General features: G+C 53.2%; 1 protein-coding gene across 6 annotated transcripts in view; it reads right to left on the bottom strand.

Moving 5' to 3' along the window:
• Window positions 1-17208, bottom strand: part of Acsbg1 (acyl-CoA synthetase bubblegum family member 1) — a 43150-nt gene extending 25942 nt beyond the window's left edge. The window contains exons 1-4 of one of the 6 annotated variants that reach the window (XM_021250060.2): window positions 6405-6592; window positions 5678-5849; window positions 3186-3290; window positions 2288-2388 (exon numbers count right to left, since the gene is read on the bottom strand). In XM_021250060.2, coding sequence (XP_021105719.1) covers window positions 2288-2388; window positions 3186-3290; window positions 5678-5727 — 256 coding nt within the window. In that variant the 5' untranslated portion in view covers window positions 5728-5849; window positions 6405-6592. Of the gene's footprint in view, window positions 1-2287; window positions 2389-3185; window positions 3291-3427; window positions 3564-3979; window positions 4133-5677; window positions 5850-6404; window positions 6593-16959 lie in introns of those variants that run through there. The other 5 variants (XM_087210286.1, XM_004872106.3, XM_087210287.1 and 2 more) reach the window with 5 other exon arrangements.
• Window positions 17209-17582: the final 374 nt, after the last annotated feature.

Here is a 17582-nt window from a genome sequence, read left to right as displayed (position 1 = left end):
GCTGCTGTGAAGAGACAACGTGAGAGAATCCATGGAAGTCCCTTAGCCTGAGGCACAGCCATGGTGACAGTGCAGTGCTCTTCTGCAGGGGAGCTCTGTGGGGAGGGACTGTCAGGCCCTGCAGTCTCACAGGTGCCCCCAGTCCTCATGGGGAAGTAGGGAAAGGCTTTGCAGAAGAGCCCCCTGCTGTCCCTGCTCCAAGTCACCCCTTCCAACAGTGTCATTACTTCTCATCACCAGACCTTGGTGGGGAGTTCTCAAGGGTGGACCATGCATTTCATGGCTAGGCCCAAGGGCTCAAAGCTCAGAGGGCAGCACGGGGGTGGGTCCCCTTCCTCCAGTGACCAGGCCTCCCTCCTCTGCCCATCTGTGCCCTTGCCCCGTGCCCATCTGCCTGCAGACTGAAAGATACTGGAGGGCGGGACAGGCTCATCTGGCTCAGCACCCCTGGTCTCCAGCTCCTTAGGGGACACTACTCCAGGCCCTCGGATGGGACCTGCTCTGGGGGACCCTGCCAGAGCCCGAGCCTGCGCCTGCCCCCGTGCCTGTACTCACTGCTGGGTAACAGTGACTGAGGTCAAGTAGCTGTGGCCCACAGGGCCTTAAACGGAGAGGGAGAGTACAATGCCATCATGCCCACACTCAGCCTTCCTGCCTGGGTCTCTGCTGTGCCCAGGTCCCCAGGTGCTGATGTTGCCCTTCAAGTCTCTCAGGGAAACCATCAGAAGGCCAGGGGCCGAGCCCTAGTGGCCTAAATTGTTGGGGCATCATGGTCAGAGGGACAGGTGTGGGGCTGCCTGGTTCTGCTGACCATTCTCCAGGGCCAGGGGTCCTCTCTGGCCCAGCTCCTGCCTCTATCCCCTAAGGAGGGCAGGAAAGGCCATGTCCTCTCGGAGACCCCCAGGCCAGACTCCTGACAAGGCCATTAGAGACACCAGCCTAGGGGCAGCTTGTTTGAGGGGAGTGGCAAGCCTAGGGGTTGGGAGCCTGGCATTTGGCCTTCAAGGAGCCCTGCAGCCTGGAGATGCTGTGCTTGACCCCTGACTGTACCTCCCTTCATCCTGAAGCTCTCTCGTGCCTCAGTTTCTCCACTGAGAATGGACATAGTGACCTGAGACAAGGCTTGGAACAGACCAAAGAAATCCTGGTTCCTGTCCTTGTCCACTGGGAGCCAGGAAACCCCAGTCAGAAGAAATCACAAGAAAAGGGAACTCAGAGCCTGTGCTCTGGTTCTGGCCTCATCCTCTTTGCTGCTTCCTCCCAGCTGATCTTGCTGTGAACATAATCACCCACTTCTCCAAACACACAGCCCCTAAGCATGAGGGAAACACAGGTGTAGCCAAACAGACACCATCTTATACAACACAGGAGGCCATCCCACAAGACGCAGGAGGCAATCCCATAAGATACTGGAGGCCATGCCAAAAGATACAGGAGGCTATCCTATAAAATAACCAGAGGCCGTCCTATATGGTACCCAGAGACCATCCAATAAGACACACGGAGACCACCCTGTGAAACACCCAGAAGGCCAGCCTGTAAAATACCCAGCCAGCTTACACACAGCCACCCAAAGGCAACTGGGCTTCCTCCGACCCCTCCCAGCCAGAGGCCCAGGAGTGGGTGGCCCTGGGGGTCCTGGTAGGTGGGATGTCACAGCCTGGAAGACCAGCAAAAGGGCATGCTCTTAGCCCCCAGAGGTGCCTGGAGAGGGGCAGAGTGAGGTCAACAGAGAGCACAGATGATGGGGGCAGTGGACTTCTGAGCTGCTGTTGTTTCTTTTTTTAAAGATTCTGTTTGTGCTACAGTATTGCTCTGTGGCCAGTGAAAGTGAACAAATGTTCATTATTATTATTATCATCATGGCTCTGATAGCTCTGCATTCTCAGATGTGCGTTATCTGAATGGAAGGCTGCTTGAGAGTCTCCAGCCTCCAAGATAAACACCGCTGGCCTCAATGCCTCTGCCCTGTGCCCAGGTACCTTGGCCAACACGCCCAAGGCCAACTCAGTGGGGCACCAGGGCCTGATCAGGATGAGGTCCAATTGGCACCCCATCTCTGGTCTTGCTCCTTCCCACACTTCCTGAACTCTTCCCCCACTGTCTTTGGCACATCTGGCCCGGATGGTAGCCATGGAGGTCAACAGGGATGGCGGAAGGCACCCCTGGGAGCTGGAGAGTGGCAGGATCTCCATGGGGGTCCCAGGGTTCTGCACTGTGACCCAAGTGCCCCAGCATCTGGCACAGCTCCACCCACCCCTGCACACCCTGCAGCCCTGCTGCTCACCTGGACAGTCCAGCCGCGTGTCCTGGGGCTTCTCTGGGGCTGAGAGCTGGAGACCATGGCTCAGGGACTCTTTGGAGAGTGTCTGTCCGTCAGTCTGGGAGCTGGCAGAGAACAGGTTGGAATATGCTGGCCCAGCAGGCAGCTCAGCACCCCAGGGTGACACTGGTATCACTGCCTCCTGCAGTCCCCCAGGGCATCTACAGAGGGCTCCCAGAGGGCCAGGGGACAGGACCTCAGGTCCTATTGAGCCAATCCACCCTGCCCCAGCCCCCCACAGCCTCTAGGGATTCCTGGGAAATGAACTCAGCTCTGCTACATTTGGCTTGCTGTGTGGCCTTGGGCAAGTCCATGCCTATCTCTGAGCCCATCAGGACAAGGACAGTGTTGGGTCTGCCATTAGGGGAGTCTGAGCCCCACCAAGGAGCATGAGGGCTTTGGGATTGGAAAAGCTCCTCCTTACTCCCCATGCCCACCGGTCCAGGCCATGCTGGAAAAGTCAGACTGCACCTGGGGTCCCACCGAGGGCTCTCAGGGGATCATGCAGCCCCTAGTGGAGGCCTCCTGGACAGTTCCTGGGCTGCATCTAAACAGGCACAGGCTTTCACCTCTGCCCCAGATCCTGCCCCCTTCCAGGGCTCCTGGATGTCCATCAGTACCTCAAGGTTTACCTGGCCACACCTCAGCCTCCTGGGTGATGAGTGGGTTGATTTCAGCACACACCTCAGGACTGTACCAGGCTGCAAGGTTGCACAACTCCAGGGACACATATGTAGTCATCAGCCATGTAAACAGAGCCCACTGGAGTTGTGCAGTGGGTAACCTGGCTCCAGGGAGTCCCATCTGTCAGGGTGGGGTTGGCCCTGTCCCTGCCCAGTTCCCAGGTGGCTGGGCCACTTACCTGCTTTGTACATTCGGCCTTACTCCTTGCTGGTACCGCAGGTTCAAACTAAGTTTTCGAACACACCCTGGCCCAGGCCCACCTGGCAGCAGTCTGCTTAAGAACCTGGGATAGGTTTTAAAGCAAAAGACATAAAAGGAGGTGATAAAGAGAGTGGGAAGGGGGTTGTGTGGGGACTGGGGCAGCCCCCTTCTGGTCTGGACCACAGAGCTAGGGCAGCCTCTCTTGATATGGCAACCTACAGCAGAGGAAGATGGCCAAGTGCGCTTCTGGGGTCTGCTATGCTGGGAGGTTTCGGACCACTCTGGAACCTGCAGACTTTGGGTCACTGGGTAGTGCCACTACTCCCCAGGATTGTCAGGGAGAAGCAGTCCCCACCTGGGGATAGAGGAGACTGGGAATATTACCACAGCACTGAGCTCTGGCAACAACAGGCGACAAAGGGCCACGCACATGAGGAGGGACCATGACCCTGGTTGGTGTCCTCACATGAGCTCAGCCTGGGTCCTCCAAGATGGGACCAGGAGAACTCCAGGCTCAGGGCCATCAGCTGGAAGTCACCCCCAAATTATTCAGGCTGTAATCTCCCCCATCCTAACCACCTCCTACAAACAGGGCTGTTGGTAAATCCTCACCAGGAAAGGTAAGGGAGCATTTCCCTACCTAATTAACTTTGTGTAAACTGGCTCTGGCTTTTAAATAGCTCAACACAGAGAAAATATGAAAAGCCAGTGGCAGAGGAAGCCAGGAAGCCCGGGCCAAGCTCACACACCTCGGTGATTAGGGTTCCTAACCTGTTTATGGGGCCAGGAGGTGGAAGCATCTTCTGGACATGGTTCTTGTCCAGCAGCCTGGACCCACTGTCTCCCTCCTTCCAGGAAGTGGGGACCTGCTACCCGCAGTACTTGCTCTGACACCTCACTTATCCCTGCAGTTGGCCCACAGAAGGGTCTTAATTCTGCACCCTCTGCTCAAAGAATTTGCAGCACCTGATTAAGAGAAAGTCAAAACCAAATTTCCTAAATGAAACTTGCTCTTCCCCTTGCTAGACACTGAGTCCCTTTAAGGGAACATCACCTAAATTAGAAAAGTGCTAATCCAAAGCACATTGCAGCTAGAACCCTGTGTTCCTCCTTACACTTTGTCACTGCTGTGGGCCAGGCTGTTTCAGTCTTTATTCCTTTCCTGCTTCACCGGCAGCCTTCCTGCCAGTGTGCTGCTTCTAGCAATTGTCTCCCACCCACTCGAAGTTTGTTCTCGAAGCAGAACAGGAAACAGGACAACCAAGCTTGTTAAAATGGCAGGCAAAGTCAGAGACGTCCAGAAAGGAACCGAGCCCATCACTGAATCCATCCCAGTGTCCTCACAGCCCTGCTCTGTGGTCATCAATTCCTGATTTGGGAAGCAGAGGCCCGTGAATGACCCTAGCAGGTGAGGCGAGATTCCTGTCTTTGTGACCATAAGGAGCCACTCAAGGTGATGAACATTTCATTCCTGTCATTCTGGAAAATTATACACCTGGAATGCAGTTGTCCCCGAGGAGGATGGCACCCCAAGTAATAAAGTAGCAGCAAGGGTGGGAGAGCGCAGCAGACTGTGGGTTCTGAACTCCTGGGAGGAGGAGGAAAGCCCTGAAAGGGGGCCCCCTTTATTTCGCCACAACGCACAGGAATATGTCCTCCTCGCCTCACTGTCCTCCACAGAAGTGAATCGACCCCACTTCTCCAGGGCCTCCCAGCAGCAAGAAGCCAAGGCCTGCTCGAATGCACCAGGGTGGGGTGGGAGGCCTGCACCCCATCTTTCTCTCAGCCATCTCCCCACCCACTGGCCTCTCTCTCCTGTCTGCCGCCGCCTCCCAGCTTCCTTCCACCCTCTGTCAGGAAGCCTTCCTGAATTTCCCTGACAAGCTTGGGGGGGGTGGGGGGGGCTCTGAAGGCTGCCCCTGGTTTGGACATCTCTGGGGAGCTTTGTTCAGTGCTGTCCTCACTGTTGCAGTGGCCACATCTCAAGGTGTCACTCTCTGTGTTGCGTGAGTGGAGGAGAGCCTTCTTTTCACATCCTGCATGAGGGTCTCCCCTCCCATCTATTTCTGGCCCTTCTTTCCCTGCCATCCTCGCAGCTGTGACACCGGTCAGCATGCAGCAACTGCTCAGTGAATGTATTTGTGAATCAGTCTGGCACTGAGGCTCACCAGAGTCTGCCCCCCTGGGTCCGAGTCACTAACAGGTTGTGTGACCAGCTGGGTCACCAAACCTCTGTGAGCCCTGGCTCCTGCCTCCGTCCTGTGCTCTCTGAGATGACAGGTGAGCAGTGGCTTAGTGCATGGTCAGCTCTCATCATTACGGCTGCCGCGCTATCTTTTGAGGAACAAGAAAACTCTTGGTTGAGATTCGGGGATGACAGAGCAGAGTGACAAACCTCACACCCAAGTCTGGGGGCCTGGGTGCTGTGCTCGGCACTCCCCCTGGGAGACATGGGTCCCTGGTTCTTACACAGTCCTGAGGAGGAGGCTGGCGGGCCTGAGCAGAAGCATCTCGGGCATGGTCCCTTTGGGGGGCTGCACCCCACGAGCTCACCAGGGAGAGAGTGAAAGCCTCAGGGGTGCACGAGTCACCGTCCCCGGAGAGCCACAGCAGCCCCAGTGAACAAGGAGGCCACACTGCCCTGCAACAGAGACACAGGTGAGTCACAGCCAGCCTGGGGGCGCAGCAGCGCCTTGCTTTTGGGCTGACTCACAGCCCCTGGGCGGGCACCTGACTGATTTCTTGCTTGTAAACCCACGAGTCAGCCCAGACAATCAGATCCAGAATAGGAGGCAGCTGCCTTGTTGAGGCTCTGGGCTCTCCTTCCCAGGGCCATTGCTCACCAGGATGAGCAAATGCATCAGATTCACAAAGCCTCTGACCACAGCCTTCTGCCCTCTCTGCTGCTTCAAGCCCTCACCTCCCTGCCAGGGCAAAGGGAGACTTGTCCCCTATCCCCCAGCCCAGAATGTGCCGCACACAGGGCGTAGCCTGATACCTACCCATCCCAAACCCCAAAGAGAAGCAGGTTGGCTCCTCCAGACCCCACGGTCCTGGCCACAAGGTTCCCCCCTGTATCCACACTGCTGCCCCCCATAGCAACAGTATAGTCTGACTCCACGCGGACCCCCCACAACCTTGCCCAGCAGACCCCATGCACCTTTCCCCTTCTTTCTGGTCTTAGGGGCAGCCTCACCTCACTGACCAGGCCTCTGGCTGCTCTCTCCTGGTCCTGATGCCTGGCTTGCCTTCCTCCTCAGGAGACTCATGGCAGAGGTCCTGCCCCAGAGGTCCGGCTACCCCCTGCTTGTGCCTGGTGAGTTCTGGGCTGGTGAGCCGGTGAGCCCCTTGGTCCTGCAGCTAAGGCATGGTGAATCTGGGATCTGTTCGGTGCCCCAGGTCTCAGGTGACAAGAGGGAGGCTGGGCAGAAGTGGGGACACGCCCCAGCCCGCCTGGGGCTGCTGGCGAGGTGTGGCCCTGGGTACCTCTGACCCACCTGGCACCAGCTCCAGCTGCCCACCCATGGTCTCTTACATAATAGGGCGGGAGGCAGGATAGGGACCTGCTGGTTCAGTAGGAGAGGCGGCTTGCTGCCCATCATCTCTGACGGCCTCAGGTGTGATTGCTGCCACTGTGAGGCCTTGTACCTGGGAGCCAGGTGGGCCGGAGGCTGGGCGGGAGGCTGGGCTTCGTGTGCCTTGTTTATAGTTCACTAATAAGCACACACACCGTCACATGTGTGGCTTCTAGTGTCCTGTCGTGCAGGTTTCATTAGAGTCTCATTTTCCAGAGGCAGTGATGGGGGCCTGGAGAGCTCCAGCCTTGCTCAGTGTTAAACCTTGGACCCCATTCACCATGACAGAATCCCCACAGCCCTTCCTCCTGTGCACAGGCACTAGCAGGCTTGCTGAGCAGCTGAGCCCACAGAGTCTTCTAAATCTTGGGCCGCTGCTCCCTGAAGAGCCCCTTGCCACCCACCCTGTGTCTCATGTCCCTCCTACACACCAGAGCTCCCTGTGGGTGCCCCTGGGTGCCTGTCTCCTATCCCCCTGGGGAGTTGGCCTGTCCCTTTAACTATGGCTCACAAGTCACAACTCCAAACCCCAAACTGCCTTGAAGGCAAGTGGGGTTGGATGAGGCAAGAAAAGGGAGGCCACTGTGGAGGCTGCCCCTGCTGGTGTTAAGGAGGAATTTTAAGCCCTTAATTTGTTTTCTGGGGACCGGGGATAGAACCCAGGGCCTTGGGCATGCCAGGCAAGCAAGCACTCCTGAGCCACATGCCCCCGCCTTTGAGCCTGGGTCAGATGCTACCCTGTGGACAGTGATTTTGTGCCCTGGTCTTACAGCAGATGATAGCCGATTGTCACAACAACCTGGAAAGGGGCAATGCCCCAGCATAACTCTGAGAGAATCCTGCCCCTCACCAAGTTCCGGTATAAAGAAAGGACTTTCCCTGCCCATTGCCGCTTCCAGACACCAGGCTGTTCCGTCCTGCAATGCTCGAGAGCTGTGGGAGCCCACCCTCACCCCACCTGTGCATTCTGCACCCACAGGCCCCTTGCCGCTTCTGGCTCCTGAGGGGGCTTGAAGCTCCACCTTTGTAAATGCTGCCAGCCCTAGTGAGACCACTCCCTGACCTTTCCTCCTCCTGCTGCACCCATAGTAAGGGATGATCAGCGTTCATGACTGGACCTAGCACTGGTGCTGGATGTGGCAGGCAATGGCAGTAGAAATGTCCTCACTTTGGGGCTGGCAGGAATCCCACACCGATTGCCAGTTCTCTGGGTGGCTTGATGGTCACTCTTGGTGTAGTTTCCATATTGTTAAGGACTTAGGAAACCTGGGACCTTCTTCCCATCTCCCTGCAGAGTCCACCAGCTGCCTGCACAGGCAGGGTCATGCTTTCTCCTCTGAGAATTGCCCTGGTTGATCCCCTCCAGGGGACCAAGCATGCAGGATATTGCTTTTTAACACATATTTATTTGGTAGGAAATATGAAATATTAATTATTTCCAGAGTTAGAAGTGACCTCTCCCTGTTCCAGTGACTGACAGCTGCCAAAGTTCCTCCTTCCTCCCGTGCATACTGATTTTCCACCTCCGGTGGGCCAGGTGCTCAATGGGCCCCAGGGGTAGAGGCGAGCACAGTGCGTGTGGCTTAGAGACCATGGAGTTGAAGGTCAATGCACAAAGATACACTCAAGGTCACTGAAGGCCACCATCCTCGCCTCATGGGGAGGAGAGGGACACATGAAGATAAAGATAGAGTTGGCCCAGGGGAGATGCAGATGGGCAACAAGCACTTTAAAAGTTGCCCAACACTATCAGCCATCAGGAAATAGAAGTCAAGAGCACAATAATGCTTCACATCTGCTAGGATTGCTACAATCAAAGATAACAGCACTGGCAGAGGCATGAAGAGCTTGGAACTCATTCAGTACTGGTGGGAGTAAAGCTGTCTGGCAGTGCCTCAGAGGGTAATGCGTTGAGTGTGTGACCCAACAATCCTACTCCCAGTCCTGCACCCAGGGAAAACAAAAACATGTCCACACAACAATGTCTACCTAAGTGTTCGTAGCAGCACAATCCATAAAAGCCAGAGCGAAAGCAACCCAAGTGCCTGTCAGCAGATGAACAAGTTAACAAGTAGGATATTATCCTGCCAGCCAAGGGACGAAGCACGGACACTCGCTGCAGCATGGGTAAACTGTGAACATACTCAAAAAGTGGAGGGAGCCAGCTACAGTGCCAAAATGTCAGCCCATGTAGACAAATGTCCAGAGGAGGTGAATCTGCAGAGATAGAAAGTAAGGTGTGGTCTCCTAGGCTAGGGACACTGAGGAGAGGTGGAAAGTCGCTGCTAAGGTTATGGGGATTTTTATGGGAGGATGAAAATGTTCTGAAATTGGTTGTAGGGACTGAGAGTGTAGCTCAGGGGTAGAGCACTTGCCTAACATATGTGAGTCCCTGGGTTCCATCCCCAGCACTGCAAAAATAAAGTAAAATACAATAAAATAGGGTTTATGATGGTCACACATTTCTGTGAATATACTAAAAACCATTAAATTGTATAGTTTAATGAGTTTTATGATATATGAGTTATAGCTCAATAAAGATGGTTTGTTTGTTATTTATTTATTTGTGTGTGTGTGTCAGGGATCGAACTCGGATCCTTGCACTTGCGCAGCAGGCGGCGAAATCACTGAGCTAAATTCCCGGCCCTTATTTATGTTTTTTGAGACAGGATCTCACTATGTGGTTCAGGTTGGCCTTAAACTCATTATGTAGCCCAGGCTGGCCTCAAACTTTTGGCAATCCTCCTGCCCCAGCCTCTCTCAGGTGCTGGGGTTACAGGTGTGTGCCACTACACCCCATGTACATAGGATGTTATATTTTTAAAAAAATGACTAGAGCCACAGGGATCTATGAAGCAAGGTCAAATGATCTAATGCAAATTTTTATTTGGAGACCCTAAGGAGAGGCAAGAGAGAACGGGGCAGAAGAGGATATTTGAAGAAATGATGTCTTTTTCAAATTGGGTGAAAAACATCAATACACAAGTTACACACGGAAATCTAGAAATTACAGATCACAGAACATCAGCTGAATTAAAAATGCTTAAATCTATTATAACCAAAGTGCTGGAAATTAAAGATAAAGATATTTTAAAAGCAGCCACATCTGGGGAGGGGTAGGATGAAAAGGGCACATTATATAAAAGGAAACAGAGAAACAATGACTGAGAAAAGAAAAGAAAAAGCACCGACTTTTCATAAGAAACAATGCAGATTCAAAGACATCAGAACAAAATATTTGAAAATGCTAAAATAAATAAACTCAAGCCAGAATTCTCTCCCAATGAATATATCTTTTAAAAACAAAGTGAAACAGGGCCAGGGGTTCAGCTCAGTGGTTCTGCTGCCTGCTTCACAAGCACAAGGTCCCGAGTTCAATCCCCGGTACCAAAAAAATCAAAGTGAAACATAACGTTTCCATCACAGAGAGCTGGGAGGAGGCTTTGTCTCCGGTGAGCTGGGCAGGGCTGTATAGTCAGGTCCTGAACACTCCTTCCATCCACGCCATGGAGTGCAGCTCCCCACCTCCAAGAGACACCGGCCAGGTGACTGGACTCTAAAACTCACTACATAGGGGTGGTCCCGCCATGTGGCTTCCAAGGTGAAGCCATGAAAGGTGACGCAGTGCTGTGCGGCTGTGTCAGGATGCATGTGTTTTGGGTCCTCGACCCACCCTCTGAGAGGCGTGAAGCTGAAGATCTTACGGGGAAACCGCAGGAAGCAGACACTGATGCTCCCTCCGGACCCCGTGCCTTTTTTTTTTTTGGTATTGGGGATTGAACACAGGACCTTGCACTTGCAAGGCAGGTGGTGGCACCACTGAGTTAAAACCCTGGCTCCCCATCCCTAGCTTGTTGAGCCTTCCCAACCCCCAACCAGGTGCAGGTGGCTGAGCAAAGAAGACACATGCCCCTGTCCTGTCCCCAGCTGCTGTGCTATGAGGACACTCAAGCAGCCTACTGAGGCCTGTGGCAAAGAGCAAAGGTCTCCAGCCACAGCCGGCCTAATAAATGGAAACATCCCTGAAAGTCACCCATGTCTCTGGGATGCTGTGGATAGGAGGAGTGGGGCAGGGGAAGAACTTGGCAGATGATTAAGGATGCTGAAGTAGGAAGAGCATTCTGGAGCACCCAGGTGGGCCCACATCCAATCACACACCTATACAATCTCACTTATTCTCAAAGAGGGTGGAGGGCGATCAGGCGGACACTCGCTGGAACAGGAAAGGACACAAATGCCTCTCAACAGGATAGTGGGTGACACAGTGGTGTGGCCACACGATGGAAATCTAAACTGTGAAGCGTGGGCCATTGCGACACTAACAGTGTGAGTGGCCTCACAAATATAATGAATGAGATGAGCCATACACAGAGGAATTCAAGATGGTGTCATGTGACATTCAAGAGCAGCCAGACCATGACTGCTCAAGCCGGGGCAGCCTAAGGGAGAAGAGTGGGCCTGAGGGGCTTCCTGGTGATAAAATGGCCTATATCTTGATTGGGTTGTACATTTACATGTGTGTATACATTTATCAAAAATGGGGCCAGGGGGCCGGGGATTTAGCTCAGTGGTTTCGCTGCCTGCTGCGCAAGTGCAAGGACCGGAGTTTGATCCCTGGTACCAAAAAAAAAAAAAATGAGGCCAGGGATTTAGCTCAGTGCTGCTGCCACTTGCCTCGAAAGTACAAGGTCCTGAGTTTGATCCCCAGTACAAAAAAAAAAAAGTTGTAAGCATAAAGCATAAAGCATTTGTCTATAACACTATCAAATTTCTTGGGCCGGGGATTTAGCTCAGTGGCACTGTGCCTGCCTTACAAGTGCAAAGTTCTGAATTTGATCCCCAGTACAAAAAAAAAAATTTCATCAAGTTATACTTGTAATAGGTGTATGTTTCAATATATGATCCATTTACCTCCATTAATAAAAACCTGACTGTCTTTTAGAACCTACAGGCGTAAAATCAGTTCACAACTTCTCAGGCTAGAGTCTGAGCAAGATCCAGGTGTCCTTCCCATGGTCGAGACCTTTACAGCTCCCTGCGCCCTGTTCTCAGGCGCTCCTTACATGCTGTCTGAGGTCAGAGCCGGAGGTCTCGAAACCACGAGGTCTTGGGGACCCAGCGTGAGACAGGACTTCCTCTCACCCCATTGTCCCCAGATGAAACTGCCTGTGCAGGATGGAGTGTGGGCAGCAGCCTCCCTTCTTCAGAGGTGTTCGGGTCAGAGTGGACTGACAATATGTGGGTGTCGTAACAGAGGCGTCTGTGACCTGAAAACTTCTAGCCTGGGAGTCTGCCACCCAGCAGTGCTTGCCTGTAGATAGTGACTACTTCGGGTCCCAGATCCTGACACCAGTAGTCTCTGCATCCCAGCTAACAACTCAGGGTCCTGGAGTTTGGACCCAGAGCCAACCTGGGCTGACCCACATCCTGAAGATTCTACATCTGTATGCAATGTCTGAGGCCAGGCCTAGTTCACCTAGGAACTCTGACTTCTTGGATGTGTCCTGCCCTCTGTCTGGCTCCTGGCACCAATGCCCTTACTTCCTGTAGCTCTTCTAACACCACCCTATTGGTGCTGTTCCCACTGGCCTTTCAGTTCCTGGAATCCTATAAGCTCCTTCCTACCCCAGAGCCTTTGCACTTGCAGTGCTTGTATTCCTACAAAGCTTTTCCCTTTACCAACTCCTACTTATCTTTCAGGTCTCTGTTTGAGTATACTTTCCCAGGGGAGTCTTCTTTAACTCCCAGTACCAAGGCAGATAGCTGATGCACTTCCTCCATAATTTAAAAAAACCCAGACTGGGGATTTAGTTCAGTGGTTCCCCTGCTTGCCTCGCAAGTGCAAGGTCCTGAGTTCAATCCTCGGTACCAAAAAAAAAACCTCAACATTTAAAAAATTTTTATTTATTTAGGTCTCTTGAGACAGGGTTTCTCTTTGTAGTTCAGGCTGGCCCTGTGTAGCCCAGGCTAGCCTCGAACTTGTGGCGATCCTCCTGCCTCTGCCTCCTAAGTGCTGGGATTACAGGCATGCACCACCATGCCCAACAAAAAAACAGCATTTAAAGAATATTTTTTTATTGTGGTAAAATATATATGAGAATTGGCATTTTAACCATTTTAAGTATGTAATTCAGGGGCATTGATGGTATTTTGCTCTTATTCTCTTCTTTTATGGTTCTTATCACAGTCATAGTTTAACTATGGTGGAATTCAGGGGCAGAGGGCTACTCTAGAGCACGAGGACGTGGGTTAGATCCCCCAGCATGACAAAAAAATGGTATAACTATTTATTAATGTCTCTTCTCTGCTGGTGTGTGAACTCATTAAGGCAGAGATTTGCTTTGTACTCTAGGATATCCTCCAGGGCTTAACATGGCGCCTCAATAATCAACAATAAATAATTCTGAGTTAGCTGTATGTAAGTTACTAATTATAACAGAGAGGTCATTCCTAAGGAATTACTAACCTTCAAATGATACGAGATAATTATTCCCGAGAAAAAAAAAATTTTGAGTAAATGAATGTGTCCTTGTGGAAACAGAAAAAAACAATAGAGACACCAAAACATGAAACACAAAAGAAAAAGCAACAATCATGTTTCTAAATCATGGGGAAACGGGTGGTAAGAAAGAGTTGAAGAACCAGAGGCCCTGAACGCTCTATGTTCTTAGGGGACACCTGTACTCTTCCTGTAACATTCACCTTACACTTGCTCCTCCCGGCCTAGCATACCCAAGAGACGGGCACTCTTTCCCTGTCATCCTTGGAAAGTCCTCTCTGTGGGGGCAGCCCTGTTGGCTGGGCTTGCAGTAGCTCCTGTTATTATAGACAGATGAGTTATGTAGAAATAAATATTATAGGCAGTCAGATAGGGGTAGGTCCTCAAGAGAGTCAGGACAAAGGTGAAACACACTACAGCGGCGACCAGATGAAAACCAGGCCTCAAGATAACAACAAAATGACCAGGCCTATATACTTCCTCAAAGAACAAACACTGGGCCTAATGAAGTCTAGATAGATATCAACCACCCCAGTGGGTGACCAGAGACCCCGGGACCCACCACTTCCTAGGTGAATCTTTTTTCTTTCCATCCACGCTTGTTACGTGACTTGTTTCCCAACTGGACCACCATTATCTAAGTGACTACACTTGAAATCTTATTGGATGATCATGGCTGTGGCCCATGTCATACCCACATGAGTTTCAGCCTATAAAACTCCTCTGTAAAGTGGGTTCCCAGGGCTACTCAATCAGGTCCCTCTCCTGCCACTCAGGTGCTTTCCTATCAATAAATATCTCCCTACTCTTAACCTCTGTTGTTCCTACGACTCATCCTTCAAATTTTAGAGACTAAGAACTTGCATATCATACAGTTAACAGGTTGGGAGATACAATATTTCATATTTCATCTCCGGTATTATTTTCTGTAACACTGTGACTGTCCCTTGTCCTGGACTCTCAGGGGCTCCTTGCTACACCCTGTCTTTGGCAGGCGGAGCTGGGGGGAAGCAGCAGGCAGCAGCTGCAGGGCAAGGGTGGTCAGTTCAGAGCCTGCGTCCTTCCCTGAGCCTGGCAGTACCCTGGGCCTGCATCTCCTGCCTCCTCTCCATGCCAAGCCCAGCCTGGATACAGCACTGCCAGGTTCACCTCCCCCAAGCCAGGCTCTTTGGCTTCTGCTGGGGCTCCCCGCTTCCTCCCCTGGCCCCAGCTGCTCCCAGTCTGGCTGTGTCTGCCTCTCCAGACCCAGGGATTGGCCTAGCCTTGCATGTCGGATCTGACAGCCCCTGTCATTCCATAATGGGCTTCCTCTGCCTATGGAAGCTGGGGTCTCCCCAACAAGGGCTCATCCAGGGCAAGACCTGGGCCCAGCATGGTCAGCAGGTGCCCTGGTGAGTAGTGCTTTGCAGCCACAGCCTTGCAGGTGCCTGTGCAGTGCCAGAGTCCCAGCTTGGGCCTGGCAGACATCAGCTTCTGCCACACAACAATAGCCCTGTGATGAGTGTGGCACGAGAGGGACTTGGGTGGGCAGTCAGGGTATGGACCCTCCTCCCAAGTCTCCCTGTTCCCCCTCAACTGCCCCACTGCAGCACTGGGCTGGGGTCCTGTCATGCTTTGGAAGAGACTGGAGCTAGAGCTGTATTGCTGGGGTTGGCTGCAGGGGCCTCGGAGTGGCAGGAATATTGCTGTGTTGGCCAGGGTAATAACTGCTCTGACTGGAACCGTGTCAACTGAAAATCAAAGTTCTTTCCCCCACAGCTACCGTAGGAGGTTGAGACAGCAGGATCAGCTCCCTCATTGACATATGGGGAAACTGAGGCCCAGAGAGGGTGTCCAGCCCAAAATCTCAGAATAGTCAGGAGCAGCCCTGAGGCTCAAGGCAGGTGCCCTCCAGCCTGACGATGACAGGGGTCTGTCCAGGAAACCATGGGGCCACCAGGCCCGAGATGCACACCAGCTGGTGGATATACTGGACCTTCCGCAGTGTCGAGTTCAGGCCTTTTTTCTCCATTTGCACATGGGTGATATTGAGGCTGGAGGGGTTAAACGCCTTCCTCAAAAGTTGCTTATAAGACGGCGGGCGATCTGGCACCGCGCCCTGAGCTCCGGCCCTCACTGCCCTGGAGCCCGGAACCTGTGTTCCTTTGGTGGGGGCAGGGAGGGCATACTCCCTGCAGCTGGCTGGGCTTTGGCCTGTGTGCCACCACCCTTCAGTGCATCTGCAAAGCGGGTCCAGCTGGGCACACAGGATCCTCTGCTAACCTTCTCCCCAAGGCTCCTGACTCTCACATGCCCTCTCACTCATGGGACCTTGAGAGCCAGCAGCCCTTGAATTTTACTTTTAAAGGCTGAGCTGTGCAGGGTAAGAATCAGGGATACTGGGGCCTGAATCCAGGGCTTCAAACCCACCACATACCCAGCCCTTTTTTATTTTTTGTTTTGAGACAGGGTCTCACTAAGTTGCCCAGGCTGGCCTCAAACTTGTGGTCCTCCTGCCCCAGTCTCCCCAGTATCTGAGATGACAGGCATGCGGCACCACAGCTAAAGAGCCCTGAGCCTTGAGCCTGCCTGTAGGTATCTTGGGGTAAGCATGCTTGGCTCTCTGAATCTGTAGATGACTGTACCCGGAACAGATCAGAGCTGCTCTGGATGGGGAGCTGGGCCTGCTGTCCTAGAGGGGCTCCCATCTTCTTGTGCTCAGGTCCATGCTGGGCAGGGGGCTGGTCTTCTGTTCTGGAGGTCTTGAGGGTGGGAAGCCCCTGTTCTGGGGGGATGGAGTTCGCCCTGGCATAGCAGGGCCTTTTGGAGCCCAGGGCAAGGCAGGGCAGGCCTTGCATGGGGCCCCTCCATCTCTTACATTCACTCCCTTCCCCCACTTCTCCTCCTGTGGTTCATGAGGACAGTGGCTGCCACATTTATGGAGCTCAAACACTGATACTTTCTCCCTAGGCCCTGGTACTTCCCTTGGCTTCCCTACTGCACCTTCTAGTTACCCCGACTTCCCGTCCCTCATTGTTGGTGTCCTCTCCTCCTTAACCTTCCAGCCCGCCTGACCACGCAAGGCTACCCCAACGATCCTGGACAGACGCCTCTTTCCTGTCTGTTCCAGGCGGTGGCCTCCTGGGCATGGTCACTGATGCTGACTGTGGAGTCCTGGCTGGGCCTGTCCCATCTCCTCAGGAGCTCTCTCCTAACTGGGACTGGGCTTTGCAAAGTGAATCTGCCTCCTTGAACCACAGAACATATCTGGCAGAAGGGTTTAAAGAACATAACAGTTACTGTTCTCATGGACAGATGGAAAACTGTAGCCCAAAGAGGGCTGGGGACTTGTCAAGGTCACACAGCAAGCTGAAGTGGGGACTTCTGGCTCCCCCTTCACCTGTCTATCAAAGCCCTGTGAAGGAGACAGGGAAGTCTTCTCATTGACTGGAAAGTTCTTTCTTCATGCAGCTCCTGGGATGTGACCTATTCCTCAGGTGAGCCTCCTTTGGCCACAGCAAGCAGTGCTCCAAAGAACAAGTGTCCCTGAACCCTCGTTCCATCTTGGGGCTCACTCAGACCCTCCTTGCATCTCCCAGTTGAGCAAAGGCTCAGAGAAAAAGCGGCTTCCCAGGCTCACCCAGCAGTAAGGAGCCTGGAATCGGGTAGCCTGACGCCGAGATCCAGCCCTGACTCACCTGGCTCCCAAGTTGTCCCTGGCGGTCCCCATGCCATTGTCCTGCTGTGTCTCCTGAGGGACATCTTGGCGGCCCGGCATGCTGGGGTCCCTGGGGTGGTGCTCGCGTCCAGTTGCAGAGCTGCGTGACATCCGCGAAGAAAGGCAGCCGTCTCCGACGGTAGAGCTGGCCTTGGGGGCGGGGCCGGGTGATTCCAGCGCCTTTTCCTCCCTATTTTTAGCAGCTCAGAATGTTCCTCTGTAGCAAAGTTGGTCAGGGCTAAAACTTTCCTTTTCTTCCCAGTTTTGTTTCCCTCCAGGCGAGGAGAATTTCAATGAAGCCAGTGCTCTTTTGGATGCAAATCGCCCGGGCTCTCCCAGGATGTCTGGCCCAGGGCTCAGCGTTCTGGGCCCAGAAAAACCTCCTCGCTGGCTTTCGAGGGCCACTCTGGGAGCAGAAGGAGTTCTTAGAACAGACCCAAACCCCATCCCACCTTGCACACCCAACTCGCTGTGGCTGCACATGGCTGGAAGGACTTCACCCTATGGCCACCTCAGCTAACGCCTGGGTGACCAAGGAAGGCCCAGAGCCCCTGCCTTCAAGGACTCCTGTCTGGGGAGACTGACAGGGACTGAGAAAGTGTC

This window comes from Heterocephalus glaber, unplaced genomic scaffold, assembly GCF_053883595.1.
Source record: "Heterocephalus glaber isolate CG9 unplaced genomic scaffold, H.glaber_assembly_v1.0 deba00001140, whole genome shotgun sequence".
NCBI classification, from domain to species: domain Eukaryota; kingdom Metazoa; phylum Chordata; class Mammalia; order Rodentia; family Bathyergidae; genus Heterocephalus; species Heterocephalus glaber.
Note: the sequence above shows the minus strand (reverse complement) of the source record. Positions and strands in the feature narration are given on the sequence as shown.